The sequence below is a fragment of the Herpailurus yagouaroundi genome, unplaced genomic scaffold (genome assembly GCF_014898765.1).
Source record: "Herpailurus yagouaroundi ecotype Mexico unplaced genomic scaffold, PumYag 196, whole genome shotgun sequence".
Classification (NCBI taxonomy): Eukaryota; Metazoa; Chordata; class Mammalia; order Carnivora; family Felidae; genus Herpailurus; species Herpailurus yagouaroundi.
This window is the reverse complement of record NW_024412427.1, coordinates 936,595-959,935: the sequence shown is the minus strand read 5'-3', so window position 1 is coordinate 959,935 and position 23,341 is coordinate 936,595. Positions and strand designations below refer to the sequence as shown.

Genomic DNA, 23,341 nt, shown 5'->3' with positions numbered 1-23,341 from the left:
GTCTCTCTCTGTCCCAAAAATAAATAAACGTTGAAAAAAAAATTTTTAAGTGTTTTTATTATTATTATTATTTATTTTTGAGAGAGAGAAAGAGAGAGAGAGAATGAGCAGAGGAGGGGCAGAGAGAGAGGGAGACACAGAATCCGAAGCAGGCTCCAGGCTCTGAGCCGTCAGCCCAGAGCCGGACTTGGGGCTTGAACTCATGAACTGCGAGATCATGACCTGAGCCAAAGCTTAACCGACTGACCTACCCAGCCCCCCCGTCCCCCTGCCCCAAAGTGGGAGGAAATTCTTAAAGAACTTCCACAGTTGACGGATGGTCTGACCAGCATTTATTTTCATTCCCTACTAGGCTTGTCTGTTAGACGGATGAGGAAACTGAGGCTCCGAGAGATTAAGACATTTGCCCGAGGTCACACAGCTCGTGCACGACAGGGCTGAAATTCCAATGATCCGCACCGCCACTGCCCCTCCCCATTTCTAAGAGGAAAATAACCATCGATGTGATCGACTGATTACAGTCACCAGCCCAGCTATTAAGGGCTTGCTATGTGCCAAGCACTGTGCTGGGCACGGACATGAACGATCGAGCCATGCCTAGCTCTTTGGCCTGACGTCCTACCCGCTTTCCCCTCAACCACTGCTTGCCACCCTCTTCATGACCTCCTTTCTGCTCCTTGAACATGCCAGGTTCTTCGCACGGACTGCTCCCTCTGCCTGGATGTCCCCCCCCCACATCCCCCCACCATCCCACCTCACTGGCTGCTTCCTTCTCACGTGGGTCTTTGCTCCAACGAACGTAACCTTCCTCCACTCTGCGTCACGCACTCTATGTCGAGTCTGCCCCGAGTTCTTTCCTTCACAGCACGAGTCATCGTTTCAAACCATTCCCTACTAGATTAAACTCCATGAGAACCGGGAGTCCTCGTTCATCCTCACCGTATCCCCAGTGCCCGGAACAGCACCTGGAACATAGCGGAGGTTCCGTAAGCATTGAAAACTTGAACCTGTCTTAAATTGTTGCACTTTATTATTGTGAACATCAACCAAAATCATGACTACCATTTATTCACAAGTCGTTTTTTAAGTTTATGTACTTATTTGGAGAGACAGAGTGGGGGGGGGGAGGGGCAGAGAGCCAGAGAGAGAGAAAATCTCAAGCAGACTCTGCCGTGCCAGCCCAGAGCCCAATGCGGGGCTCGATCCCATGAAACTGTGAGATCATGGCCTGAGCTGAAATCAGGAGTCGGATGCTTACGTGACAGAGCCCCCCGGGCGGCCCACGTCCACAAGTATTCGTGGGGCGCCTACTGTATACACCAGGTGTCATTCTGGGCGCTGGGGCTACAGCAGTGAACAACCAAGACAAAGGTCTCTGGGCTCACAGAGCCTCCCTTTTATTTGCTCTGTCATAAGATAAGTGAGTGAAATACATCACATATCCCACAGTGCTTAGTGCTACGAAGACAAATAAGGCTGGGGGAGGGGAGAGCATGCTGGGAGTATGCAGGCACCAGCTTCCCACTCCCCCTCCCCGCCTGCCCCCCGCCTCGCTGAGCTGCACCACTATCAGCATCTTTCAGCGTGACATTTTGGTCAGGCCTCCGTAGCTCCAAGAGTAACATTGGCTTTGAATCCAAGGGCCGGCAGGTGGGCCTCAGGCTGGGGGTGGGATTAGTTACCCCTTTTAGATCCCTGGCTGGGTTCAACCCGCTCGGCCTTGCGGTGGGGGGCCTTTCCTCGCTACGGGGAAGGGGCAGGCCCAGAGTCCCCCGGCCTGGAAGCGCGGCTAACTCTGGGCTCTGGGCCGCCCCTAACCTTCTGTGTCCTGGGCAGAGGGTGAAGGTTTACAAACACGAGGAAGCCTTTGATCAGCACCAAATCCCCAGGGTTCTGAATGTTTTTTGTTCTAAGCTGCAGGCCGGGGCCACACTGTGCTTTGCTTCCAGCAGGGAAGACTGTGGGTAGGTGGCACGCGGGGGCGAGGGGGGGGCGGGCAGTGGGAGGGAGGCTCATGTGGCCCCGTGAATTTTCTTTCCCACAAGCAGGCTACGCTTGCACGAGGGAATTCCACTGCCATCAGGAAATGTTTACAGAGCATCTACTACCTTCCAGGCACCACTGTAGAAACCGCGGCCGGAGCCGGGCACAAACACGGCCCCCTGCCCACGGAGAGAGCAGGATGCAAACGAGCAGGTGAATCTGAAGGATAGCAGGTGCTGGTGAACGGGGTGGAAACAGAGCTGGGGAGGGGCGGGGAGGGCTGGGGAGGGGGGTGTCACCTTTTATAGAGGGTGCTCCCAGGGGACCTCTCACAGCGGTAACCGGCAGAGGCCTAAAGGCAGTGCGGGAGGAGGCCACATAGAGGTCTGCGGGGAACAGTGTCGCGGGCAAAGGGAACAGCAGGGAGAAAGACCCTGAGATAGCGGCAGGACTGTCTGTGGGAAGAACAGCGTGCGCAAGTGGGGGCAGAGTAACAGCAGAAGGGGCCAGACACACAGAGGAAGCTGCGGGCACATTGGCCAGGCCTCGCACAGGCTGAATCTCAGTCCAGGGGTCTCACCTTCCGGCCCTGGAACAGAAGGGGCTGGAGACTGTCTGCCGTGGCTCCTTCACCTTGATCTCAGGCGAGAGGCCTGTGCCGCCCGATATGCCAGCCCGCCCCGGGGAAGGCAGCCAGATGCCAGTGACCCTGCGTGTGGCTTGGGGGGGACGGGGATCTGTATCTGTTCTGGTTAGGACTGTTTTTGCTTCGAGTGATAGAAAACCCAACTAAAGCAGCTTCAGCTTTGAAGATGTTTACTTATGCAAATAATAAGTCAGGGAAGAAAGGTCCGATTTCCAGTGACGGACTCACACCCTGCCCGTTCTTGACTCCTTTGTCTTCCCCTCGCCGGTGCTTTACCGTCGGCCTCCCGGCCCCAAAATGGCTGCTGAACTTCCACTCATCACCACTGCATTTAAAGGCAGGAAATGCTGGTGCGGGTGTGTTGGGGTCAGGGCATGGAGCAAATTCTCACAACCTTCTCCCTTTCTGTAAGAAAGAAAATCTTCCCCAGAAGCAACTTCTGCAGATTCGCTTTTCTGTCTTATTGGCCAGAAAGGAGCCACGTGCCCATCTGTACATCAGGGACCGGTCTGACCTTCCCTGAGATGAAGCCATTCTCACCTAATAGATACCTGGATAAACAGAGGTTCTGTCCAGAAGGAATAAAGAGTGTGGCTCGGGGTAGACAACAGACAGTGCCCGGCACAATCTCTATCATTTACAGGCTGATGACTAGAAAAGTCGCTTAGCATCTCTGAGACTCAGCTTCTTCATCTGTAAAATGGGTCCATCTTACAGATGAGGACACCGAGGCTCAGAGAGGCGCGGTGAGGGGGTCCCTCATCATGTAGCTGGGATGGGAAGCCATCAAGGTTCCGATTAGACAAGTGACATAAACTGGCTTTACAAGGGTGCCTCTGGCTGCTTTATAAGGAAGAACGTTTTGGGGGGGTCAACGGGCAGGGCAGAAACAGTGGGGAGCAGTGGGGAAACCATTGATTGCAGCAGAGTGCAGGGGGAGGGGAAGGGGCTCCAGGGTGGTAGCTGTGGGCTTTCTCATCCCAGTAGCTTCTTTGGGACCCAGCACAGAGCCAGACAGAGCCGGGGTGTGGAATAAATACCCAGTGAATGAAGGCGTGAAGAAGGGAGAGAGCGCATGACACAATTCGGGCAGGAGGGAACCAGACATCCCACGTCTTTGCTGACTGTAGCCTGGGTGATTTGCACGGTGCCTGCCGCACGCACGGGGATGCTTCGGTGTTGGGCGGATGAGTGAGCCAAGTTCGAGGTAGGGAGATAGGACGAAAAGGGGAAGAAGAAGAGAAAGGAGGCAGAGAGAGGGAAGGGAGAGAGAAAAGGAAGTGGAGGAGGAGAATGGAAGGGGAAGGAAGCGCCCCTGCATGGATAACGACGGTAACTTGGCGACCTCTGCTGGCCAGGACGGCCACTCGTCTGGGCTCAGGAAAGGGGAATTGGGTCCTTTGGAGTTGTGGCACTCTGAATTCAGGACTCAGGGAGGAGATTCCCGGGGCCCTGTCAGCTGGGCTCCCACAGCCAGGGGTTCCAGCGGTCAGTGGCAGCCGGGTGAGGACCAGGATGAGGTGAGCGAGCCTCTTACCAGGGCACTAATTCGAGGCGGCACCTAAAAACCCAGTAATCAAGACAAACATTTTAATGCAGTATCTTAAAAAATCAACTTGGCAAACGATGGCCCACGAGCTGCCCGCCTGGTTTTGTAAACAAACTGGATTGGAACCGGGATCAGGATTCGGGTTTCCTTTCTCGGTCACAGCTGAGATTACGTGTGCATCCCTTCACTAGTGCAGGTGTGCCCGGGTCCCCTCGGCCGGCACATGCTGCGAGCGTGGTCAGCTCCCCTGAAGAGAACACTGAAGAAGCATTCACTATGCCCAACGTGGGTGGCTCCATGCTGTGGCCCGCAGTCACAAGAGGTCTTTAAAAAAAAAATTTTTTTTTTAATGTTTATTCACTTTTTGAGAGAGAGAGAGAAACAGAGTGCGAGCGGGAGAGGGGCAGAAAGAGAGGGAGACACAGAATCCGAAGCAGGCTCCAGGCTCTGAACTGTCAGCACAGAGCCCAACACGGGGCTCGAACTCACAAACCGTGAGATCACGACCTGAGCCGGAGTCAGATGCTTAACAGACTGAGCCACCTAGGCGCCCCACAAGAGCTCTTTTAAATGTTCTAGAAGATGTGGGCATTGTGTCCTCTTCAGTGTTGGACACATCTCAGTATCACATCACGTTTCCCCGGCTCTGCTACTCACTAGCTGCGTGGCCCTTGGGCAAGGCTCCATTTCTCTGTGCCTCAATTGCCTCCTCTGCAAAATAGGTTGATGCACGCAAAGAACTTAGTAACCACTCAGTAGCGAACGGCTGTTGTTAAAAATGGAGGTTTGAATCCCAGCCCTGCAACTTGTGTGACCCTAAGACATGATAGTTTGCATTGTGAAGCGTCTTTCCTCGTCTGTAAAATGAGGTTTATAAGCCGTGTCTGGGAAGGTTCCAGATGGAATTCACACAGAGCTGCCAGTGCCGTTGGCTCACCACTGCGGAGGGCCAGCTGTCCCCACGTGGACTTTGAGGGATCTGGAACTGCTGAGGATTGCTTGGTCCTTTGTGAGATGCTGAACAAGGGACAGAATCCACTGCTCGCCTGGGACTGACTGTGTGATAATCCCTTGTTTCCCATCCCGAGCCAGGGCCTGAGTACATAGATGGACAGTTCTCCTGGGAACATGTGTGGCTGCCCCAGGACCCCCCTCGCCCTCGATGCCTGCAAACGTCATTGTAGCCTCCCTAACGCTGCCGCCTCCGCCGTGCTGGCCACCGTGTCACACGCACCAACGGGCCCGAGCGGATCGCTGCACGCTCGCCAAGGCCTCTCTCTGCCCCAGGCTGCCACTGTCGCAGACCCGGCCAGTTGCAAAGGCTTTTCCCTTCCCCTCCAGCCCCCCTTTACCGCCTTTTCTCCCGATGTGATCCCTTGAAAACGTAAAACGCGTTCCTGTTTAAAACTGCAGTCGAGGGGCGCCTGGGTGGCGCAGTCGGTTAAGCGTCCGACTTCAGCCAGGTCACGATCTCGCGGTCCGTGAGTTCGAGCCCCGCATCAGGCTCTGGGCTGATGGCTCGGAGCCTGGAGCCTGTTTCCGATTCTGTGTCTCCCTCTCTCTCTGCCCCTCCCCCGTTCATGCTCTGTCTCTCTCTGTCCCAAAAAAAAAAAAAAAACGTGTAAAAAAAAATTAAAAAAAAAAAAAAAAAAACTGCAGTCGAGTTGAGAACAATACCCGGGCTCGTGACAAGGCCCCGAGCTGGTCCTCACCCACCTCTCTGATCTCACTTCTCGCTCTTCCTCTGCTCTGCTCGCTGCGAACTGGCCACCCTGGCCTTGCTGCCCAGGGATGCCCCTCCTTTACCAACTTTGTCCCTCATGGGTCTCTGCCTGGGACACGCTCCCCCACCTCCCGGTTCTTTTTTGGTTTAATTAAGAAAAAAATAAGTTGAGACAGAACGCGAGCAGGGGAGGGGCAGAGAGGGAGGGAGGCACAGAATCCGAGGGAGGCTCCAGGCTCTGAGCTGTCAGCACAGAGCCCGACGTGGGGCTCAAACTCATGAACCACCAGATCATGACCTGAGCCGAAGTCGGACGCTCAACCGACTGAGCCACCCGGGTGCCCCCGGCTCTCCTTCACACACCAGTTCTAATGTCACTGTTTCCTCGTTGAGTAAGGGCAGCCTTAGGTCCCCCTCTATCTCCAGGGCCCCGCACGCGGCGAGCTCTAGCTGTTTCCTGACTTACTACCTGTACGTGTGTGCCCACCAGTCATTCTCACCCCGAGGCAGACAGCTCTCAGTCACGTTGACAGTATTCCTTGAAAACATCATTGCCCCTGGGGCCCTTGAAGTTCTTGGAAAATGACGTTATAGAAGGTCAAGATATATCAAAAGTGTATCCCTGCCAGCATCTCGTTTCCTAAAGCATCAGTGGAGGCCACACGGGCTTGGGAGCCAGGAAAAAGTCTCCCTTGCACCTGTGACATCTTGGACAAGTTCTCCATCGATACACTGGGGATGCTACCTTAGAGTTGTTTCAATTCCAATATGAACACTCCTGGGACAGTATCTTGATGAGTGATAACCAGGCAACGATATTCACTCTCCTGTCTACTGGTCACCAGTACCCAGGAAGGGAAGTTTTCATTCATTCCTGGGCATCTGCCACAGGCACAGGGCTGACTGTGGTGAAGGAAACCCACAGTCCCGGACCCACGGAAATGCTCACTGCCCACGTACCCAGTAGCCAATGATACTGGGCACAGAGAAGGCACTCAAAGTACTTATTTGCTGGCTGGTGCAGACAAGGAGGAGAGGTACTTTATTATACCTCCCTCCCCACAGACACACATCTCTGGGGAAGAGACTGAGGCTGGGAGGGGTTTTAAGTGCAAGCTAATTGGTGGCATTTTGCATCTTTGCTGTTTTGCTGCCCCTTCCCTTAAGCCAGGCTTTATCAAACTAGTCATTTCTAGGTAGTTTCACCTCTTTTGTTCTACGTGCTTACTATCTGTGATATAAATCAACTCACTTTCTTTTACTAAAGGAACTTAAAAGGAACTTTAGATCAATCACTTGTCTTAGTTACAAGGTAATCATAGAAATACGGAGCAACAAAGATAAAAACAATGCTGCATAAAATCACATAAATTCCAGTTGCCTGAAAGCTATGAGCCTGCTTTTTTAAAACGAGACTAATTGGAGGTCAGCAGTATTTTTCATCTTTTTTTTGCTAAGACTCTCAAAAAGAAATGTGTCTTACATCAAAACCCAGTAGATACCCTGGGTATCTGTATGTCTATACATACACTTGAAACAAGTTTTATTAAACAATACACGTAAGGCGCTCTGATATTTTCTATTCTATGATTCTACTTCATTTTTATTTTTTACGTTGATTTATTTTTGAGAGAGACAGTGCGCGCAGACAAGGCGCAGAGAGAGAGGGAGACACAGAATTGGAAGCAGGCTCCAGGCTGAGCTGTCAGCACAGAGCCCGACGCGGGGCTCGAACTCACGAGCTGTGAGATCGTGACCTGAGCTGAAGTTGGACGCTCAACCAACTGAGCCACCCAGGCGCCCCTCTAGTTCATTTTTAAAATGCTGGCTGTATCCCATTGTATTGGTTTCAGGGGGAATGTGTCATGTACACGACAAAAAAACTGCTGGGTTAGCGGGTTGATAAAGGTATCTGTCACCAACTGAGACTCTGTCCCCACATCACCCAAAAGACTGAAGAGTAATGTTCTCATCACGTGGTTCAACGTTCTGCAATGCCATTGCCCAGGTACCTGACATATACGCGGCCTGGCCGAAGAGGAAGCCCGTTCTAGATTTCTTTTAAATACCCAATTCTGCCTAGAACTTGTCTTCTGTCCACAGTAAGCTGTTGAGAACAGTCGACCGCAGATGATAATGACACTGAACAAGCGTGATCACAGACAGCACTTAAAAGGATCTCAATGCCTTTATTTAGGTCTAATCTCATATTCGGAGCCTTCCTTCAAATTCCCTTTGACGCAAATGGCCAGCACGTCAGTACTTGTCAGACTCTTCTACCCGACCATGGACCTCTTTCTTCCTCTCAGGCGCACTTCATCTAACTTTTTTAGCACCGGCCTGGACTTTTTGGAGAAGGTGGAGTAGCTCTTCAGAAAGGCTTCAAACACAGCCTCGGTATTGGGGTGGGTACTGAGGAAGGCTTTCTCCAGCACGTAGAGGTCGACTCCTTTATCTTCTGGAAGTGCAGAAATGAAACTCAGCCCAAAGTCTATGAGCACGATGTTCAGCTGTCCCACGGGGGGTTTCAGCAGCATGTTCGAGGTGGTAAGATCACCATGAATCAGGTCTTCATCGTGCATTCGAGCCAAAACCTGCCCAACCGTCTTGGCTAAGCCGAGGAGACTTTGGGGAGTTTTTTCGGTCTCCATGGTGGATTGAATATAATCTCGAACAGTCACTGAACCTTCAATCTCTTCCATGTATAAGCAGTTGGAGGCGTAGTCTACGAAAAAGACAACAGGGGCAGATATCCCTGCAATCAAGATACAAATCGTTACTGGATGAGATTCTCTCTTCATGTTAAGCTTAATTTTCAAAGATTGAGCCAGACTTTTACCGTGCATATCTGCTTATTTCAGGGGAAAAAAAAAATTTAGGAATGCTGCAGAAGAGTACAATTTAACTCATCTGGAAGCTTCCCCGGCTCATGCCCTGCAGGGTTGAGCCTTAAGCCACCCCACAGCTAAGTTTAGTAGTGCCAAAACTCCCTCCTCCTTCCTACCCTTTATGACTGGGTTGCATTTGTCACACTCACTCCCTAAAAACAAAACAAAGACCTAGAAGGGCAAGCATCGCCCAGTCAGAGTCGTTCTACCTGACCAGGACACAAACAGGCCAAGCAGTGCGCTAGCTGAGAGATTCATCTTTGCGTTCGAAAGGCCGGGTTCAAATCCTGGTTGCCTTCCTTTACTAGTTGTATGACCTAAACGTCACATCAATTCTCTCAGCCTCTGTTTCTGTTTCCATAACGCGGGAACAATACCTCCAGTAATGCAAAGAATTCACTGAATTCGAGTTTCAATGAATATTTACTGAATGACAATTGGGCCCACCACACTTTTCTAGATACTGGAGACCTATCAGTGGGGATACAGCAGGAAACAAAGCAGCCAATCCCTGCTTAGTGGACCTTACATCCTAGATCAGATGAAAACTGAAAATAGGAACACACAAATAGCTTCATCACATCCAAGCAAGGGCAAGAGATCTGTCTGCTTGTTGGCGACTGAATTTCCTCCAGCTCACCCAGCACCTAACAATGTCCTGGGGTAAAGCAGGTGCCTAACGAATATTAATAAAAGAAAGGATGTGTGAAACTGAAAAGAAAAGCCAGTGTTTCTGAGTCAGAGGCTATGGGCTGGGAGCCTGGCTGGGTCACTCACTAGCTGTGCAACCTTGGGCAAGTTACTTCCCCCGCCTGAGCCTCAGTTTCTCATCTGAGGACAAGGGATATACCGTGGTGGACAATGGTGTTTTAATGAAAAACTCAATATACAAGTCCACGGAGTCTAAAATCTACTGAGCGCTATGTGCCAATCACGCACTCAAACATACTATGACTCACTCCACTTTACAGGGGAGGAAACTGAGGCTGAGCGTAAATAATTTGTTGTAAGGCTACATGGGAAGCGGTCGTGTCGGTATTGGAACCCCGACAGCCTCCGCAGCGAGTTCGTACTTGTAATTACACCTGCTTCTTAAAAGTCACGAACGTAAAGATAATGATCGAACACGGAGACGGTGCACATGGGGAAACCGAGGCGCGGGGCAGTCAAACGGCGTCCTCAACGCCGAGCGACAGTTAGAGCCGGGAACTGAACCAGGAGCTAAGGCTCCGGGACACGTGCTCGTCGCGGGTGCCAAGGCCAAAGAATGAAATGAACGAAGGCGGGGGGAGGGGGGCGGGGGAGAAAGGCCGACACTTCCCAACTGAAGTTCACGCGGCGGGTGCAAAGAGAGAGACTGAGGCAAAACGAGGCGCAGCGGCCTCCCCGGGCCGGGCCGGGCCGCCTCACCTGCGCGGCGGCAGCGGAGCAGCGCCCGGGCCTCCTGCACCGTCCGCCGCCGGCCGAGCCGCGCTTCCAGCGCCGGGTGCCGGTAGCCCTTGGGGAAGCGGTGCTTCACCACGGCCGCGCGGCCCTGGAAGCGGCCGCGGAACACGCGCGCCTCGGCGCCCTGCTTCACCAGCTCCAGGCCGCTCAAGAAGCGGCTGCTCCGCTCCCGGGCGGCGGCCAGCGCCGCGGCCTCCGGCGCCGGATCCTCGCTCTTCCCAGCGGCCGCGGCGCAGGCGGCCGCCATGACTGCGCCTCGGCGCTGCCGCTCGGAGCCCGTCGGCTCTCTCCGGAGACTGCCGGTGACGTCACCCCTCCGGCCCTCTTCGGCCACCATTGCGCCGGCGCTTCCGCCTCTGGACGTGGCCCCGCCTCCCACGTCCTCGGCGGTCTCCGTAAACCCTCGGCGGCGCTCGGGAGGCAGCGCTTCGACCTCCCGGGCTCTGGCCTGCAGCGCGCGGAGAGCCGCCCGAGGGGCCGAGGCGGCCCCGCCTCCCGGTCGGGAGTCGACGAACTGCCACCCGTTCTGCGGCTCTTTTCCGGAAATAGGATACCTACCGATTGTGTCCCCTCTTGGCTCTTCGGAGCGTGCTGGTTTGGGTGATAAATTATATGGTCACCCTGGTCGAGTGGAGGGTGGCGGCGAGTGGGTAGCGGTAAGATAGTAAATAAGGTAGTGAAGGGGCATCTGGGTGGCTCAGTGGGTTAAGCATCGGACTTCGGCTCTGTCGTGACTTCGGGGCTCCGGAGTTGGAGCCCCAGAGTCTGTGCTGACAGCTCAGAGCCTGGAGCCTGCTTCAGATTCTGTGTCTCCCTCTCTCTCTGCCCCTCCACCGCTGGTGCTGTGTCTCTCATAAATAAACATTAAAAAAAAAAAAAAAAAAGACAGTTAAGAAGGCTTCTATGCAAAAAGAAGAAGGCTTCTGTGAACAGGTGACGTTTGAGCCCTGTGGATGGATGCCTGGAAGAAGAGCATTCTGGGCAGAGGGGACAGCTAGTGCAAAGGCCCCGGGGGAGAAGTGTGCTTGGCATGTTTGAGCAAGAGCAGGTTATTGAACCTTCTCTATGCTTTAGTTTCTCATCTACAAAATAAGATTGTGAATCATATCTATCACAGAGGGCTTTGTGAGGATTAAATGAGTCACTAGAGGTAAAACCCATGGGACTATTCCCAGGCACATAATAAGCATTCCATAGATTAAAGCTGTTATTATTTAGGGAGGGCTTCATACAATAGCTATCAAGTTGACTCCCGGCATCCATTATTCAGAGGGAAGGGGCCTCCCGATAGCATTGTGTCCCGGGGCAACAGCACACCCACCTTGAACTTTGGAAGACCCTCTGTTACTCCACGTCTTGGCTGCCCGTGCTCAAACACAGGAGCAAGGTGGTTTGTGTGGCTTCCAGCAAGAACCCTGACTTGTACCGCCACTGAATGCCTGTGTGTTTTGGTTATTGCGAGGGTCCAGGATAAGTCGCTATAACACAGTGACCTAAAAATAACGGCTTCATTATGAGAGAGCTTCCTTTCTTTCTTATGTAAAAGTATAGATCGGTCATCCTCAACCGGTTGCTACCTTCTCTGAGTCTATCCCAGCTGTCCAGCACTCCAGCTGGCAAGAAGGAGGATGAGGGTGAGGACAGGCAGCTAAGAACTTGATCCAAAGTTCCACACGTCACTTCCACTCACATCCTATTGGCCAGAACGCAGTCACAGAGCCCCCGAAGCTGAAAAGGAAGCTGGAAACATATTCTCTAGCAGGGCAGCCGTGAACCCAGCTAAAACTTGGGGAGATTATTACTAAAAGGAAGTAGGGGAGGAATTAGAACAGGGTGCAATTAGTAGACGGCCATAGGTTTGTGGGTTTTTTTAATGCTTATTCGTTTTTGAGAGACAGAGTATGAGTGGGGGAGGGACACACACACACACACACACACACACACACACACACAGATTCCGAAGCAGGCTCCAGGCTCTGAGCTGACAGCACAGAGCCCAACGCGGGACTTGAACTCAGGAACTGCGAGATCGTGACCTGAGCCTAAGTCTGACGCTTAACTGGCTGAGCCACCCAGGCGCCCCTAGACTGCCGTAGTTTTGATATTTTAAGCTGAAAGTAGCAGATTGGTCAGCTAAATAGCTTACTCTGGGTAAACAATACGCTCATTTATTATCTGACGGAACAAAATTTTAGGAAGTAAGGGGTCCCAAGCGTCCTTCAGGCACTTTTTAATTTTAAGGACCCAAGGTCTTTCCATCTTTCTACCCTCGTGCCCTTCGCCAGCCTCAGCTTTGGTCCCTACACTTGTCATCTTATTGTCATAAGCTGGCCACCAAAGCTCTACACGTGAGATGAAGACACAAACACATCTGTCTGAAGAAGAGAGGTGCTATGTCCTCTACATCTTTATTTGGGAAAAAACCCTTCGCTGGACATCCCTCCTCTCACACCGGGCTTCCTCTACAGGACACTGGCCACGACTGGCCCACGTGCCTTTGCTGTAACTGCAGAGGATGTGGGAAAAGTAAGGATCTGGCATTTAAAAAAAATTTTTTTTACGTTTATTCATATTTGAGACAGAGCATGAGCCGGGGGGTGGGCAGAGAGAGAGGGAGACACAGAATCCGAAACAGGCTCCAGGCTCTGAGCTGTCAGCACAGAGCCCGATGTGGGCCTCGAACTCACGGACCGCACGATCATGACCTGAGCCGAAGTCGGACGCTCAACCGACTGAGCCACCCAGGCGCCCCAGGATCTGGCATTTGGGGCCTGGACAGACAGAGACCTGCTCTAGAAGCAAGGAGGAAGGGAGCTAGGCACAAATATCATTTCTCCGAGGTTCAGATTCATCATCCTCAGAGCGAGGATAATTAGCTTTACTGTGGCAATTATTAAGATTAAATAAGATGTTGCTTGTGAGGGTGTGGATGGCAGACAACGCTGCATATGTTCCTTTTCCTTCTCCCATCATCGGGACCCTGTTTGAAATACTGAAGAAAGGCCCTTTCGTCCAAGGGTTGCTATGGCACCAGCCCTCAGCTCTGCAGTCCGTGCGCGCCGTTCACACACAGGGCGAGCCACCTTTTCAGACATCAGACCCTTTGTGTTGGCACAGTGTGGTTTCCAGCACCTTTCGTCAGCCCAGACTACTCAAAGCTCACCCGGAACAAATTCTATTTATAACGCCCGGTTTCCCAAGTTTGTGGCTTCATTATCATAATTGTTAGTGTCCACATAGACATCTCCATGGTTACCAAATCTGTCTGAACCCCTCCTTTGGAAAATCCACTGTACAAACATATTTGCAAGTCCCAAGCTTGCTATGGTCAGACTGGTTCTGGCTCCTATGGTAGGAAAACCTAGCTTAAAGCCTTTCATCGGCTCCCTATTGTGTTTAGGATTAAAGACCCACGAGGTCCTGCGTGGGACCCTATGTCCCTCTTCCAGGCTCGTCTCCCACCAAGTTCCCGTTTGCTCTCTGATCTTCAAACACATTTACTTGCTCTCAGTCTCCCATTCTTATCAGGTTCCCTCTTGCGACAGGGCCTTTGCACCTGCTGTTTCCTATGCCAGAAGTGCTCCTCCCTCCCTTTGTTGCCTCAGCCCATCCAGACATCTTTCCATGCTCAGCTCAAATGTCACTTCCTCAGGGAGGCCCTCTCTGACTTTTCAGAGCAGAGAAAATCAACTTTTATGAGTTCTGGTGCCCCTTTTTTTTTTGGTATCGTCACAGACTTTCTTTTTTTGTTTGTTGGTGTGACTATTTCATTAGTGGCAGGATTTAGTTCCTCACAGGCTATTGCCTGGAGGCTACCCTCACCTTTTGCCATTTGGACCTCTCCACTGGGCAGCTTACATCGGAGAGAGTGAGTGAGACATCAGGAGAGGACGAACAAGATGGAAATTGCCATCTTTTATAACCTAATCTCTAAGATGACATTCATCACTTTTGCTGTCTAGGAAATGAATTAATAGGTCCTGCCCACCTTCAACGGAAGCCGTGTGTGAAGATGCTTGCCCAAAGGACCAATTAGATAATTTCCTTTCTCATTTGGGGGAAACAAATGAAGAGGGATTCTCTATTCTCTAGGGGAGATAGAGGCCGGCAGCAAGCACGTACCCACCCTCATGACTTTAATGCAAGTCACAGAGATCAGCAGGGCTCCAGGTGTCGCTGTCCCAGTGACTCAGTCTCAGGAGTCAACGCAGGGCCACTTGGAGCCACCTACTGGTTGAAGCAGTCCCAAGCCCACTTAGATTTCAAGGGATGGAACAAAGAATTTTGGAGCCATGGTTCAAACTGCCCCAGGCATTATTATTTTGAGAACTGTACAAGGGTCCTCTGACTCAGAAGGAGCTGTCGATGCTTCTTTTTTTTTGCTGAGATGACTGTGTGTGTGTCTGTGTGTGTGTGTGTGTGTGTGTGTGTGTGAGTGCACATGATCCCTGCTGGGTGAGAGTGTGGCTGTGGATGCCCGTGGACGAGTGCGTTTGTGTGAACACGCACTGAGAGTTTGGAGAAGCCCGTGGCCGTGTGAGTGCTGACCTTAGACGTGCATTTTTGCTCGAGAAGGAGCATTAGTGGGGTGTCCCCAGCCTGGCTCCTTTCCAGAGCTCCAAGCTCATATATGGAATTGCCTACCTATTTCCACATGGATGCCTAATGAGGACCTTAACTGTCGCACAGCCACAACCGAGCTCTGTCCCAAGCTGCTCCTCTCCCAGTCGGTGAGTCCTTCTTGAGTCTATCTGCCATCTTCCTACTTTCCTCCACTCCCTTAGTCCACATCAGCCTCTCTCTCACCTCCCACCAGCCTCCGTCACTCGGGTCCTCCTGTTTCGGCCATTGCTCCCCGTAACCCACTGGACCTCCCCGATTCTTTCTGTGTCCGTTGGAATAAGATCCACATTCCCTACCCTGACCTCCCAAGGCCTTAACCGATCTGGCCTTGGCCAGCCCCTCCCTTGGGCTCTATCTGCCTCCACTCTCTGCTCTGCCCACCTCCCCCTGTGCTCCAGACACGATGGCCTCACTTCCGTTCTTTATACTCCACAAGCTCCCTCCATGGAGGCCTTCGCCTTTGCGCTTCCTTTTGCCTGGCACCTAAGGTCTCAGCTCAGATATCCCCCCTAAGGGCAGCTGTCCCAGGGCCCCGGCTGGAACAGCCACCTGGGCCTGTACATCCAGCAGCCTGGTTTCCTTCCCTGCCCAGCCCTAATCACTGTTGGTGCGTCTCTGGCTCCTGCAGTCATGCACTTCTCTTCCCCCACGAGAAAGCAAACTCCACAAGAACACACACACACACACACACACACACACACACACGCGATCTGTCTTGTTTGGGCACCTGGGTGGCTCAGTCAGTTAAGCGTCTGACTTCGGCTCATATCATGATCTCATGGCTGAACCCGGCATCAGCCTCTCTCTCTCTCTCTCTCTCTCTCTCTCTCTCTCTCTGTCATTCCCCCACTTGCTTGCGTGCGCTCTCTCACTCCGTCAAAATAAATAAACTTTTTTTTTTAATTACAAAAAAAAAAAAAAAAAAGTCTGTCTTGTTCTTCCAGCCCGTGGCTAAGGCCCACCACAGTGCCTGTGGGTACTTGGGAGGTGTCCCAACTGTCCCAACTGTCCAATGAAGGGTCAGGGAATCCAGGGAATGTCTGAGTGGCTGAACCAGGTATGTGAGTGTCCCGGTCCCAGTAGACACATGAGTGAGTGAGCATGTGTGTGTGTGTATATACACGCTGGAGAGGCCGGACTAGTAATGTGGGCTGCAGGGAGCACAGGGGAGAGGAGCATGTGGGGCTCCCCCACAACAGGGATGACAGTGGGCGGGAGCCAGGAGGAGCACAGTGGTTGGGGACCCCAGCCAGGCCGGGATGGTCCCGCACAGGGGGCCAAGGCCGCCCGGCCGACGTGGCGGTGGCGCTGTGGACAGGCGGGCGGGGAGGAGGAGGAGGGCGGGAGGCGGGCCGGAAAGTTTGTCGGGCGACAGAGGCGGGGACTCCGGCGGGGGATGCGCCCCGGCTCCGGCGCCCCCGCTCGCACGGGAGTCGAGCTCGCCATGGGTAAGTGGAGATCGGGCGCTGCCGCGGTGGAGCCCCGACGACCCCATCCGTGCGCGCCCCGCCCCCTGTTGCACCGTCCCCACCCCCCCCCCCCAACCACCCACTCGGGTGGGGACCGCGGGCCTGGCTGGCTGCGCGCTGGGAGGGGACGCGGGCGCACTTCCTTCCAGGCTCCTTTCTGCCCAGAAAAAAGTGACCCGAGAGTGCTCTTTACTTGATACTGAGCTGCGGACCCAGGGCAGGCCCTCTCCTGACCGCTTCAAGCCTTACAACCACCCCCGGCCAGTGAGACCGCTCCTAGCCTGCAGATAAAGAAATCGAGGTTCCGAAAGGAGCAAATTCATTCATCAGTTTGCTGACCACTTCTGTTGCCAGGCCTCCGGATGCTGCCGTGAGCAACGCGGGCGAAACTTCTGCTTCCGAGATATTCAGTGAGGGAGACGGGGAGACTGGAATCCAGCACTGGGGCTGGGTGGGTGCGTGGGAGGGGAATAGAGAATTTCTTTGTTGCTACAGGGGACTAGGATCTCCATGTCGCTCTCTGGATCCAGAGCCTCGTGTGGTCACTCCGTCATTCGTCCCTCTACTGTGGGACTCAGCGGGGAACAAAGTAGACGATAGTCCTCTCTTCCATGGAGCTGGCATTCCAGTTGAGAAGCTGGATGAGCAAGTAAATGAATAAAATAATCTCCAGGAGTGATAGGATGCGGGGGAACACACAAAATAAGGTCATGTGATACTGGAGAGGGAGGCGGCTTCTTTAGGTAGGGAGAGAGCAGAGGCCTGCCAGAGGAGGCACTGGAGCTGAGAAACAGGTTTGCTAAGATCTGGAAGAAGAGCTTCTAGGGGGAGGGATAGCACGTGCAAAGGCCCTGAGGCACGAGTGAGCTGGTTGGTCAGGCCGATGCACCTGGAGCACAGTGGGCAAGGGGAAAAGGGTGGGAGGGAGGTCAGAGTTAGGCAAGGGGCTAGACTGTGTAGGCCTTTGTAGGCCAGGGTGAGCGGTTTGAATTCTACTCCGAATGACAGGGGAAGCTGGAGAAGGCTTTTAAGCTGGGGTGGAACATGACCCTAATTGTGTTTTAAAAACTCAACTCTGGATCATTCTGTGGAGAATCGTAATAGCTAACAGTGGCTGTAAGCTAGACAGGCATCCAATGCAGATATGACTAATATCCACATTTGTAGGTAGGGAAGCTCAGAGAGGTTAAGGGAGCTGCCCAAGGTCACACAGCTGTGGAGTAAAAAAGCTGGGATGGAACCCCAGCACTCTGGCTCCAGTCTGCATTCCTAAGCACCGTACCACCCAGCCTCTCATGCAGAGTCATGGCACAACTGATCACCAATTCCAGCTCTGACTCCAGAGTCCATGCTCTTAACCCTCAAGGCACACTGCCCCAGAGCCCGAGGGAATCCTGGGCCCAGAGAGGTCCTCCCAAGAACACTCAGCTTGACCCTGGTCCCTTGCACCTGCCCCTCCTACCCCTTTGCTGCCTCCTAAGTTAATTCAACAGCTGTTGACTGAACATCACCTAAGGACAGGACTGGGGCTGAGTGGGAGTGAAGGAGGCAGGTACAATCGAATTGGCACCGGGCTCTGTCCTCCCCAGAGACCCCATGCCGCTTTCCCGGGCTCCCTTTCTCAGGGATTGGGTCCTGTGTATAGACCTGGGTTCCAGCGCCCATTCTCCCACTTCTGGGTCCATCATCTCGTCAACCTCCCTGGCCCTCGGCTTCCTCATCTATGGAACGACCCACATACAAGACGCTTATCACAAGGCAGCCGTGAAAATGGCGAGCAAATGCACAAAAAGGGCTCGGCCCCCCACCTACCCACGGTGAACGGTCACTTAACGTGAGCTTTCCTTTTCCATCACACCCAGTGTTGGGACTCTGGAGTCAAAGACTGGCCAAGGTGAGCCTCTGCTCTGTCACTTACAAAACTGCCCCCTTGGGCAAATGTCTTCACCTCTCTGTGCCTCGGTTGCTGCATCTGTCAAATGGGAATGACAGCAGGGCCCACGTCATAGGTTTGCTGTAGGGATTAAGTCCGCTGATACAGATAGAGCTTCCAGAAGTGGCGGTCTGGCCGGCGGTGGTGAGTGCTCCCTAAGTATGAGCTGTGTTGGGACATTTGGAGGCCAGCCTCCCAGGTAAGGGTATTTGCATATTTCAGTTTTGCTCCGCCTTCTCCCTGGAGCTTCAGGGAAAGCCAGGGCAGATCTCCGGTAGGGGAGGGCCCCAATGCATTGTGACTTCTGGCTGAGATGCTGTTCCAGGGTCACCCACGGGAGGCTCCCGGGGACTTGCAGCTGGTGATACAGCTACCCCAAACCCGACCTCTTGCCCCTTCCTCTACTCCCTGATTCTCTCCCTGGGAAGCCCTGTCCTCCACAGGGAGGGGCCTAGGGGATTAAGGGATTTCCTCCAGTGTGAGACAGCTTCACATACAAGCTATATGTAGACGGATAGTTCATAGCAAGGGAGAGCAGTTCTACTCTACTTGCTGTGGAGTGTGGCCGCTTCCAGGCCCTAGACGTCTCCAAACACCCAAGAGTCCGGATCCTTTCTCTCTGGATTCCCTAAGCCCCCCAGAGTTCCTTCATTCCATCATCTTGTTTATTTAACAAGTATTTGCTGAATGCCAGGAACTGTCCTCGGCATCAGGGAGACAGCTAAGGACAAACAAACAATTCCTGTTCTTTTGGGGCCAATATTCTGGTCAGGAAGAACAATAAATATGTAAAACATATTGTTCTTCCAGAGGGTGAGAAGTACCATGGAGACAAATAAACAGGGAAGGGCGTTAGAAGTGCTGAATGTGAGGGGCGCCTGGGTGGCTCCGTCGGTTAAGCATCCAACTTAGGCTCAGGTCATGATCTTGTGGTTCGTGGGTTCGAGCCCCGCGTCGGGCTCTGTGCTGAGGGCTCAGAGCCTGGAGCCTGCTTCGGATTCTGTGCCTCCCCCTCTCTGTCTGCTCCTCCCCCGCTCCTGCTCTGTCTCTCTATCTCTCAAAGAATAAATAAACATTAAAAAAAAAATTTTTTTTAAGTGCTGGATGTGATGGGGAGGTTGCAGTTTTACGTGGGGGGCCAGGGAAGGCCTCATGAGAAGGTGATGTCTGAGCAAATACCAGAGGGAAAGAGGGAAGGAATGGGGCGGCGGCGGCGGGGGGGGGGGGGGGGGCTCTCCTGGCAGAGGTGACAGCTGGTAAAAGGCCTTGAGTTCAGGAATGAGGTGCAACAGCAAGGAAGCTGGCTGGCAGGGAGCCAAGAGAGAGCAGGCAGATCCTGCAGGGCCTTGAAGGCCACTATCAGGACTTGGCATCTTTTCAGAATAGAATAGAGTGGGAGCCTTGAGGGCTGTGAGCAGAAGGACTGAGGCTTTCACAGGACCCCTCCGGCTGTCCTGGAGCATTCTCTTAGGTTCACATGTATCTGACACAGGCCCCTGGAATGCCACGCAGTGACACCTCCCTAGTCCCCAGCTCAGTCATTGGTTCATTCGGCAGAAATCTTACGGAGCCCCTCTTGGGCGGCAGCACGGGGCTGGGGCTCAGGATGCACAGACTGGAAGTCTCCGTCCCTGACCTTCCCAGTTTAATAAGGAAGACACATCAGCAACCTTGGGATGGTGTAAGCAAATAAAGGGGGAATGCAGAGTTGGTTAGAAGTGAAAAACGTGGCTTGGAAAGTTGAGGAAGATGTACAGGAGTTAGCCAGGGCCTCCCTTGAACTAGCTTAAACCAAAACAAAACAAAATAAAACAAAACAAAAGAAATTTTAAAAAGTAGGAAGAAAAGAAAAAAGGTGGGGCGCCTGGGTGGCTCGTCGGTTAAGCATCCGACTTCACTCAGGTCATGATCTCACGGTTCGTGGGTTCGAACCCCGCGTCGGGCTCTGTGCTGATGGCTCGGAGCCTGGAGCCTGCTTTGGATTCTGTATCTCCCTCTCTCTCTCTGCCCCTCCTCTGCTCACGCTCTGTCTCTCTCTGTCTCAAAAATAAATAAAAACATTTTAAAAAATTAAAAAAAAAGAAAAAAGGTAGTCACTGAAAATCCCATGGCCTCAGACATGGGAACCCTCCCACCCCCCCGCCCCCACCAAGGGGGAAGATGGCGTCCAACTGCTCCAAGCAGGTAAACTACAGTGAGCAAATACACTGGCCCAGGTTCAGCCAAGTGGTTTTCATCGCTGCCCAGGGCCTGGGAACCTGCTGGTTGGTCAGATCTGGGTCATGGCCATGGCCCTGGAGTGAGGCAGTGGGGGTGGAGGTGGGGGCGGCCATTTCTGTCCAAACCAGCAGATTGAGAGAAAAAGGGCAAAGAAGACCAGAGCCCCAAGAGAGGACGGGGTTGGGGCCGGGGTGGGGGGGGGTTGCCAAATACCCGACACGTGCAACTCAAGACCCCTCTGGGAGGTGACCGTGAGCTGGGACCCACAAGGATACGTGGACCTGTGGGGAGCACAGGCAGTGCAGGAGAGGTAGGTGGGCGTGAAAATGGATGGCGCGTGCTGGGAACCAGTTGTGCAGGGCTTGTGGGAGGCAGGCGGGGAGGTGCGGACAGAGCCGGGGTGGGAAAGTGACCGAGGCGTTCGGCTGGGGCTTTCAGCTCAGGTAGGGCCTGGAATGACATGCTAAGGACCTGATCGAGCAGGCGATGGGAGCCATGGAAAGCTTTAGGAAGGGAATGTACTTCCCTAGTCGTTCCAATGGCCTTGACTCCTTGGGGCCTCTCCTTCGTGGTTTCTTGGGGCAGCATCATTCCACTATGCTTTGTGACTTGGGTTTCCCTGAGGGCTAATGTATCAGTATTTCCCCTCCCTCTCTGAACCTGCACCCCTGTTCTCCTCACACCCCACCTCTCCTTGATTGTCCTTGCGTGAGGTCAGTTCAGGAGAGCTCTTAAGTATATGGATTTGGGAGTCACTTGGATCAGTGTCGGAGGCCTGATGCTGTTGCTTCCCGCCTGTGAGAAGAGTCTGAGCCTTACCTCCCCATCTGTAAAGTGGGGACAATTGCACCTGCACCACCTCGGGGCGGTTGTGAAGATGAGTTAACAGAAGGCACTAAAGTCTTTCCGTGGGGGAGATGTTCAATCAATGACACCCGGTTGCATTACTATTCTGTCTCACTATTATCGTTGCTGTTCTGCTGTTCCCACCATGACCCGAATCTGCCCTGATGCATTTTCCAGCAGAACCTGTCGATAGTCACCTTTGCCTCCGAGTCCCTTGGCTGGGTTCCCTTTCAACTCAAGAGGAGCTGAGGAAATGGCAAACAAATTCTGTTTTCACTTGATTGCTTCACACGGCCTGAAAGAACCTTCCCTCCTGCCAGTGAACTCCAGGAACCGAGGGAGATGGGGGCAAAGGGAGGCGAGGACAGGGCAGGACCTGGGTCGCACAATCTTCCTAGGGGGTTTGTTCACGGGTCGTGAGCAGGAAACGCGGGGCCAGCCAGGGGAAGGTAGGGGGTTACCTCCCAGGGGGCAGGGCTGGGAGGGAGAAGGGGGAACAGAAATGGGGGGTGAGCCTTCCACCTATGAAACTCCTTCCCCTGCACAAAAATTGCCTGACAGAGATGGGGAGAGATAGAGGCAAGAGAGAAGAGAGCAAAATCGCCATTTGCCAAGGTTTTGTAATGGATTGGTGAAGGGCGTGGATTGTGGAGCCAGACCGCCTGCCTGGCTTTGAATCTAGGCTCAGCTACTTTTGACCTGAGACAAGTCACCTCACCTCTGGTGGTCAGTCTATTCATTCATAAATAATATAAAAGCCACCACATGAAGTTACATTAAGTCAAATGCGTTATTGCACTGAAAGTGCTCAAAGCAGTGCCTGGTCCAGAGAAAACAGTGAATCTGGCTGTAGTATTATCAATGTTCTTGTCAGGGCCAGCATGGGCGTGGGTGAGCTAGACACTGCTGGAATAGTCTAGATGCATCTAGAAATATCTAAGTGTAAGCATGTGAATGAAGAATTAAGGGTAACTGGGGCGCCTGGGTGGCTCAGTCGGTTGAATGTCCGACTTCAGCTCGGGTCACGATCTCACGGTTCGTGAGTTCGAGCCCCGCGTCGGGCTCGGTGCTGACAGCTCAGAGCCTGGAGCCTGTTTCGGATTCTGTGTCTCCCTCTCTCTCTGCCCCTCCCCTGCTTGCACTCTGTCTCTTTCTCTCCCTCTCAAAAATAAATACACATCAAAAATTTTTTTTAAAAAGAAGAATTAAGAGTAACCTGTAACTGCAGTGCCGATATGGTAGCTGCTAGCCAGAAATTTTTACGTGTAAATTAATTAAAATTACATAAAATAAAAAATGAGGTTCCTTAATCACATTGACCACATTTTAAGGGCTCGGGAGTCACATGTGCTGGTGAGTACCATAGATCACCTCTCTCTGCCCAGCTCAAGCCTTCAAAGACTTGCCTCCTTCCACTAAGAATGAAATTCATTACCGTCTTCACGACTTAAAAAGTTCCACGTGATCAGGCCCCTGCCTACTTCTCCTGTCTCTTTATCTCCTGTCACCGGAGCCACCCTGACCTCTGCTGATAGCACAGCGATTAAGAGCCTGCCCTCTCTGGCGACATCTGCCACCACTTGCCGTGTGACCATGGGAAAGGTTTCTTACCCTCACTGAGCCTTAAAGGATGATGCTAATAATAATATGTTCTAGGATTGTGGTAAGAATTCAACGAGTAAGTACACATAAAGTTCTTAAGACACGCTTAGTAAGTGCCACATAAGCACTAGCTATTAATATTCGTGGTTATTGTTCAAGCATACCAAAAACTGTCTTGCCTCAGTGCCTTTGTGTTTGCGGTTCCCTCTCTAGGATGTTCTTCTCCCAGATTGTACATGGCTTTCACCCTCACTCAATTCAGATCTCTGCTCAAATCTTCCCTCTTTAGAGAAGCCTTAACCGACTGAATTCCTCCATCAGTTTCAACCCACATTCCCTTTTTTTTTCTGGGACTCCCAACACCAACTGAATATATATATATATATATATATATATATATATATAATATATAT

The 23,341-nt window shown here is 52.6% G+C and overlaps 2 protein-coding genes and 1 long non-coding RNA gene across 7 annotated transcripts in view; 2 read left to right on the top strand and 1 right to left on the bottom strand.

Moving 5' to 3' along the window:
* Positions 1-801: 801 nt before the first annotated feature.
* LOC121012082 (uncharacterized) lies at positions 802-5,589 on the top strand. 5 transcript variants are annotated; one of them, XR_005781935.1, is made up of 4 exons: positions 802-986; positions 1,915-1,964; positions 2,116-2,196; positions 5,271-5,589. It is a non-coding gene; the product is annotated as an uncharacterized LOC121012082 (long non-coding RNA). The 5 variants fall into 5 exon arrangements; XR_005781931.1 differs by lacking the exon at positions 802-986 and having other exon boundaries at positions 1,527-1,964; XR_005781933.1 differs by lacking the exon at positions 802-986 and having other exon boundaries at positions 1,527-1,964; positions 5,267-5,589.
* Positions 5,590-8,070: 2,481 nt separating this feature from the next.
* On the bottom strand, positions 8,071-10,587 carry TP53RK (TP53 regulating kinase). Its single transcript, XM_040446867.1, has 2 exons — positions 10,200-10,587; positions 8,071-8,656 (listed from the first exon to the last, which is right to left on the bottom strand). The coding sequence occupies exons 1-2, from the start codon at positions 10,570-10,572 to the stop codon at positions 8,178-8,180; spliced, it is 852 nt and encodes a 283-aa protein (XP_040302801.1). The 5' UTR covers positions 10,573-10,587; the 3' UTR covers positions 8,071-8,177.
* A 5,630-nt stretch (positions 10,588-16,217) lies between these two features.
* The window catches only part of SLC2A10 (solute carrier family 2 member 10), a 15,148-nt gene continuing 8,024 nt past the window's right edge, over positions 16,218-23,341 (top strand). The window contains exon 1 of the mRNA XM_040446863.1: positions 16,218-16,306. Coding sequence (XP_040302797.1) covers positions 16,255-16,306 — 52 coding nt within the window. The 5' untranslated portion in view covers positions 16,218-16,254. The remainder of the gene's footprint in view (positions 16,307-23,341) is intronic.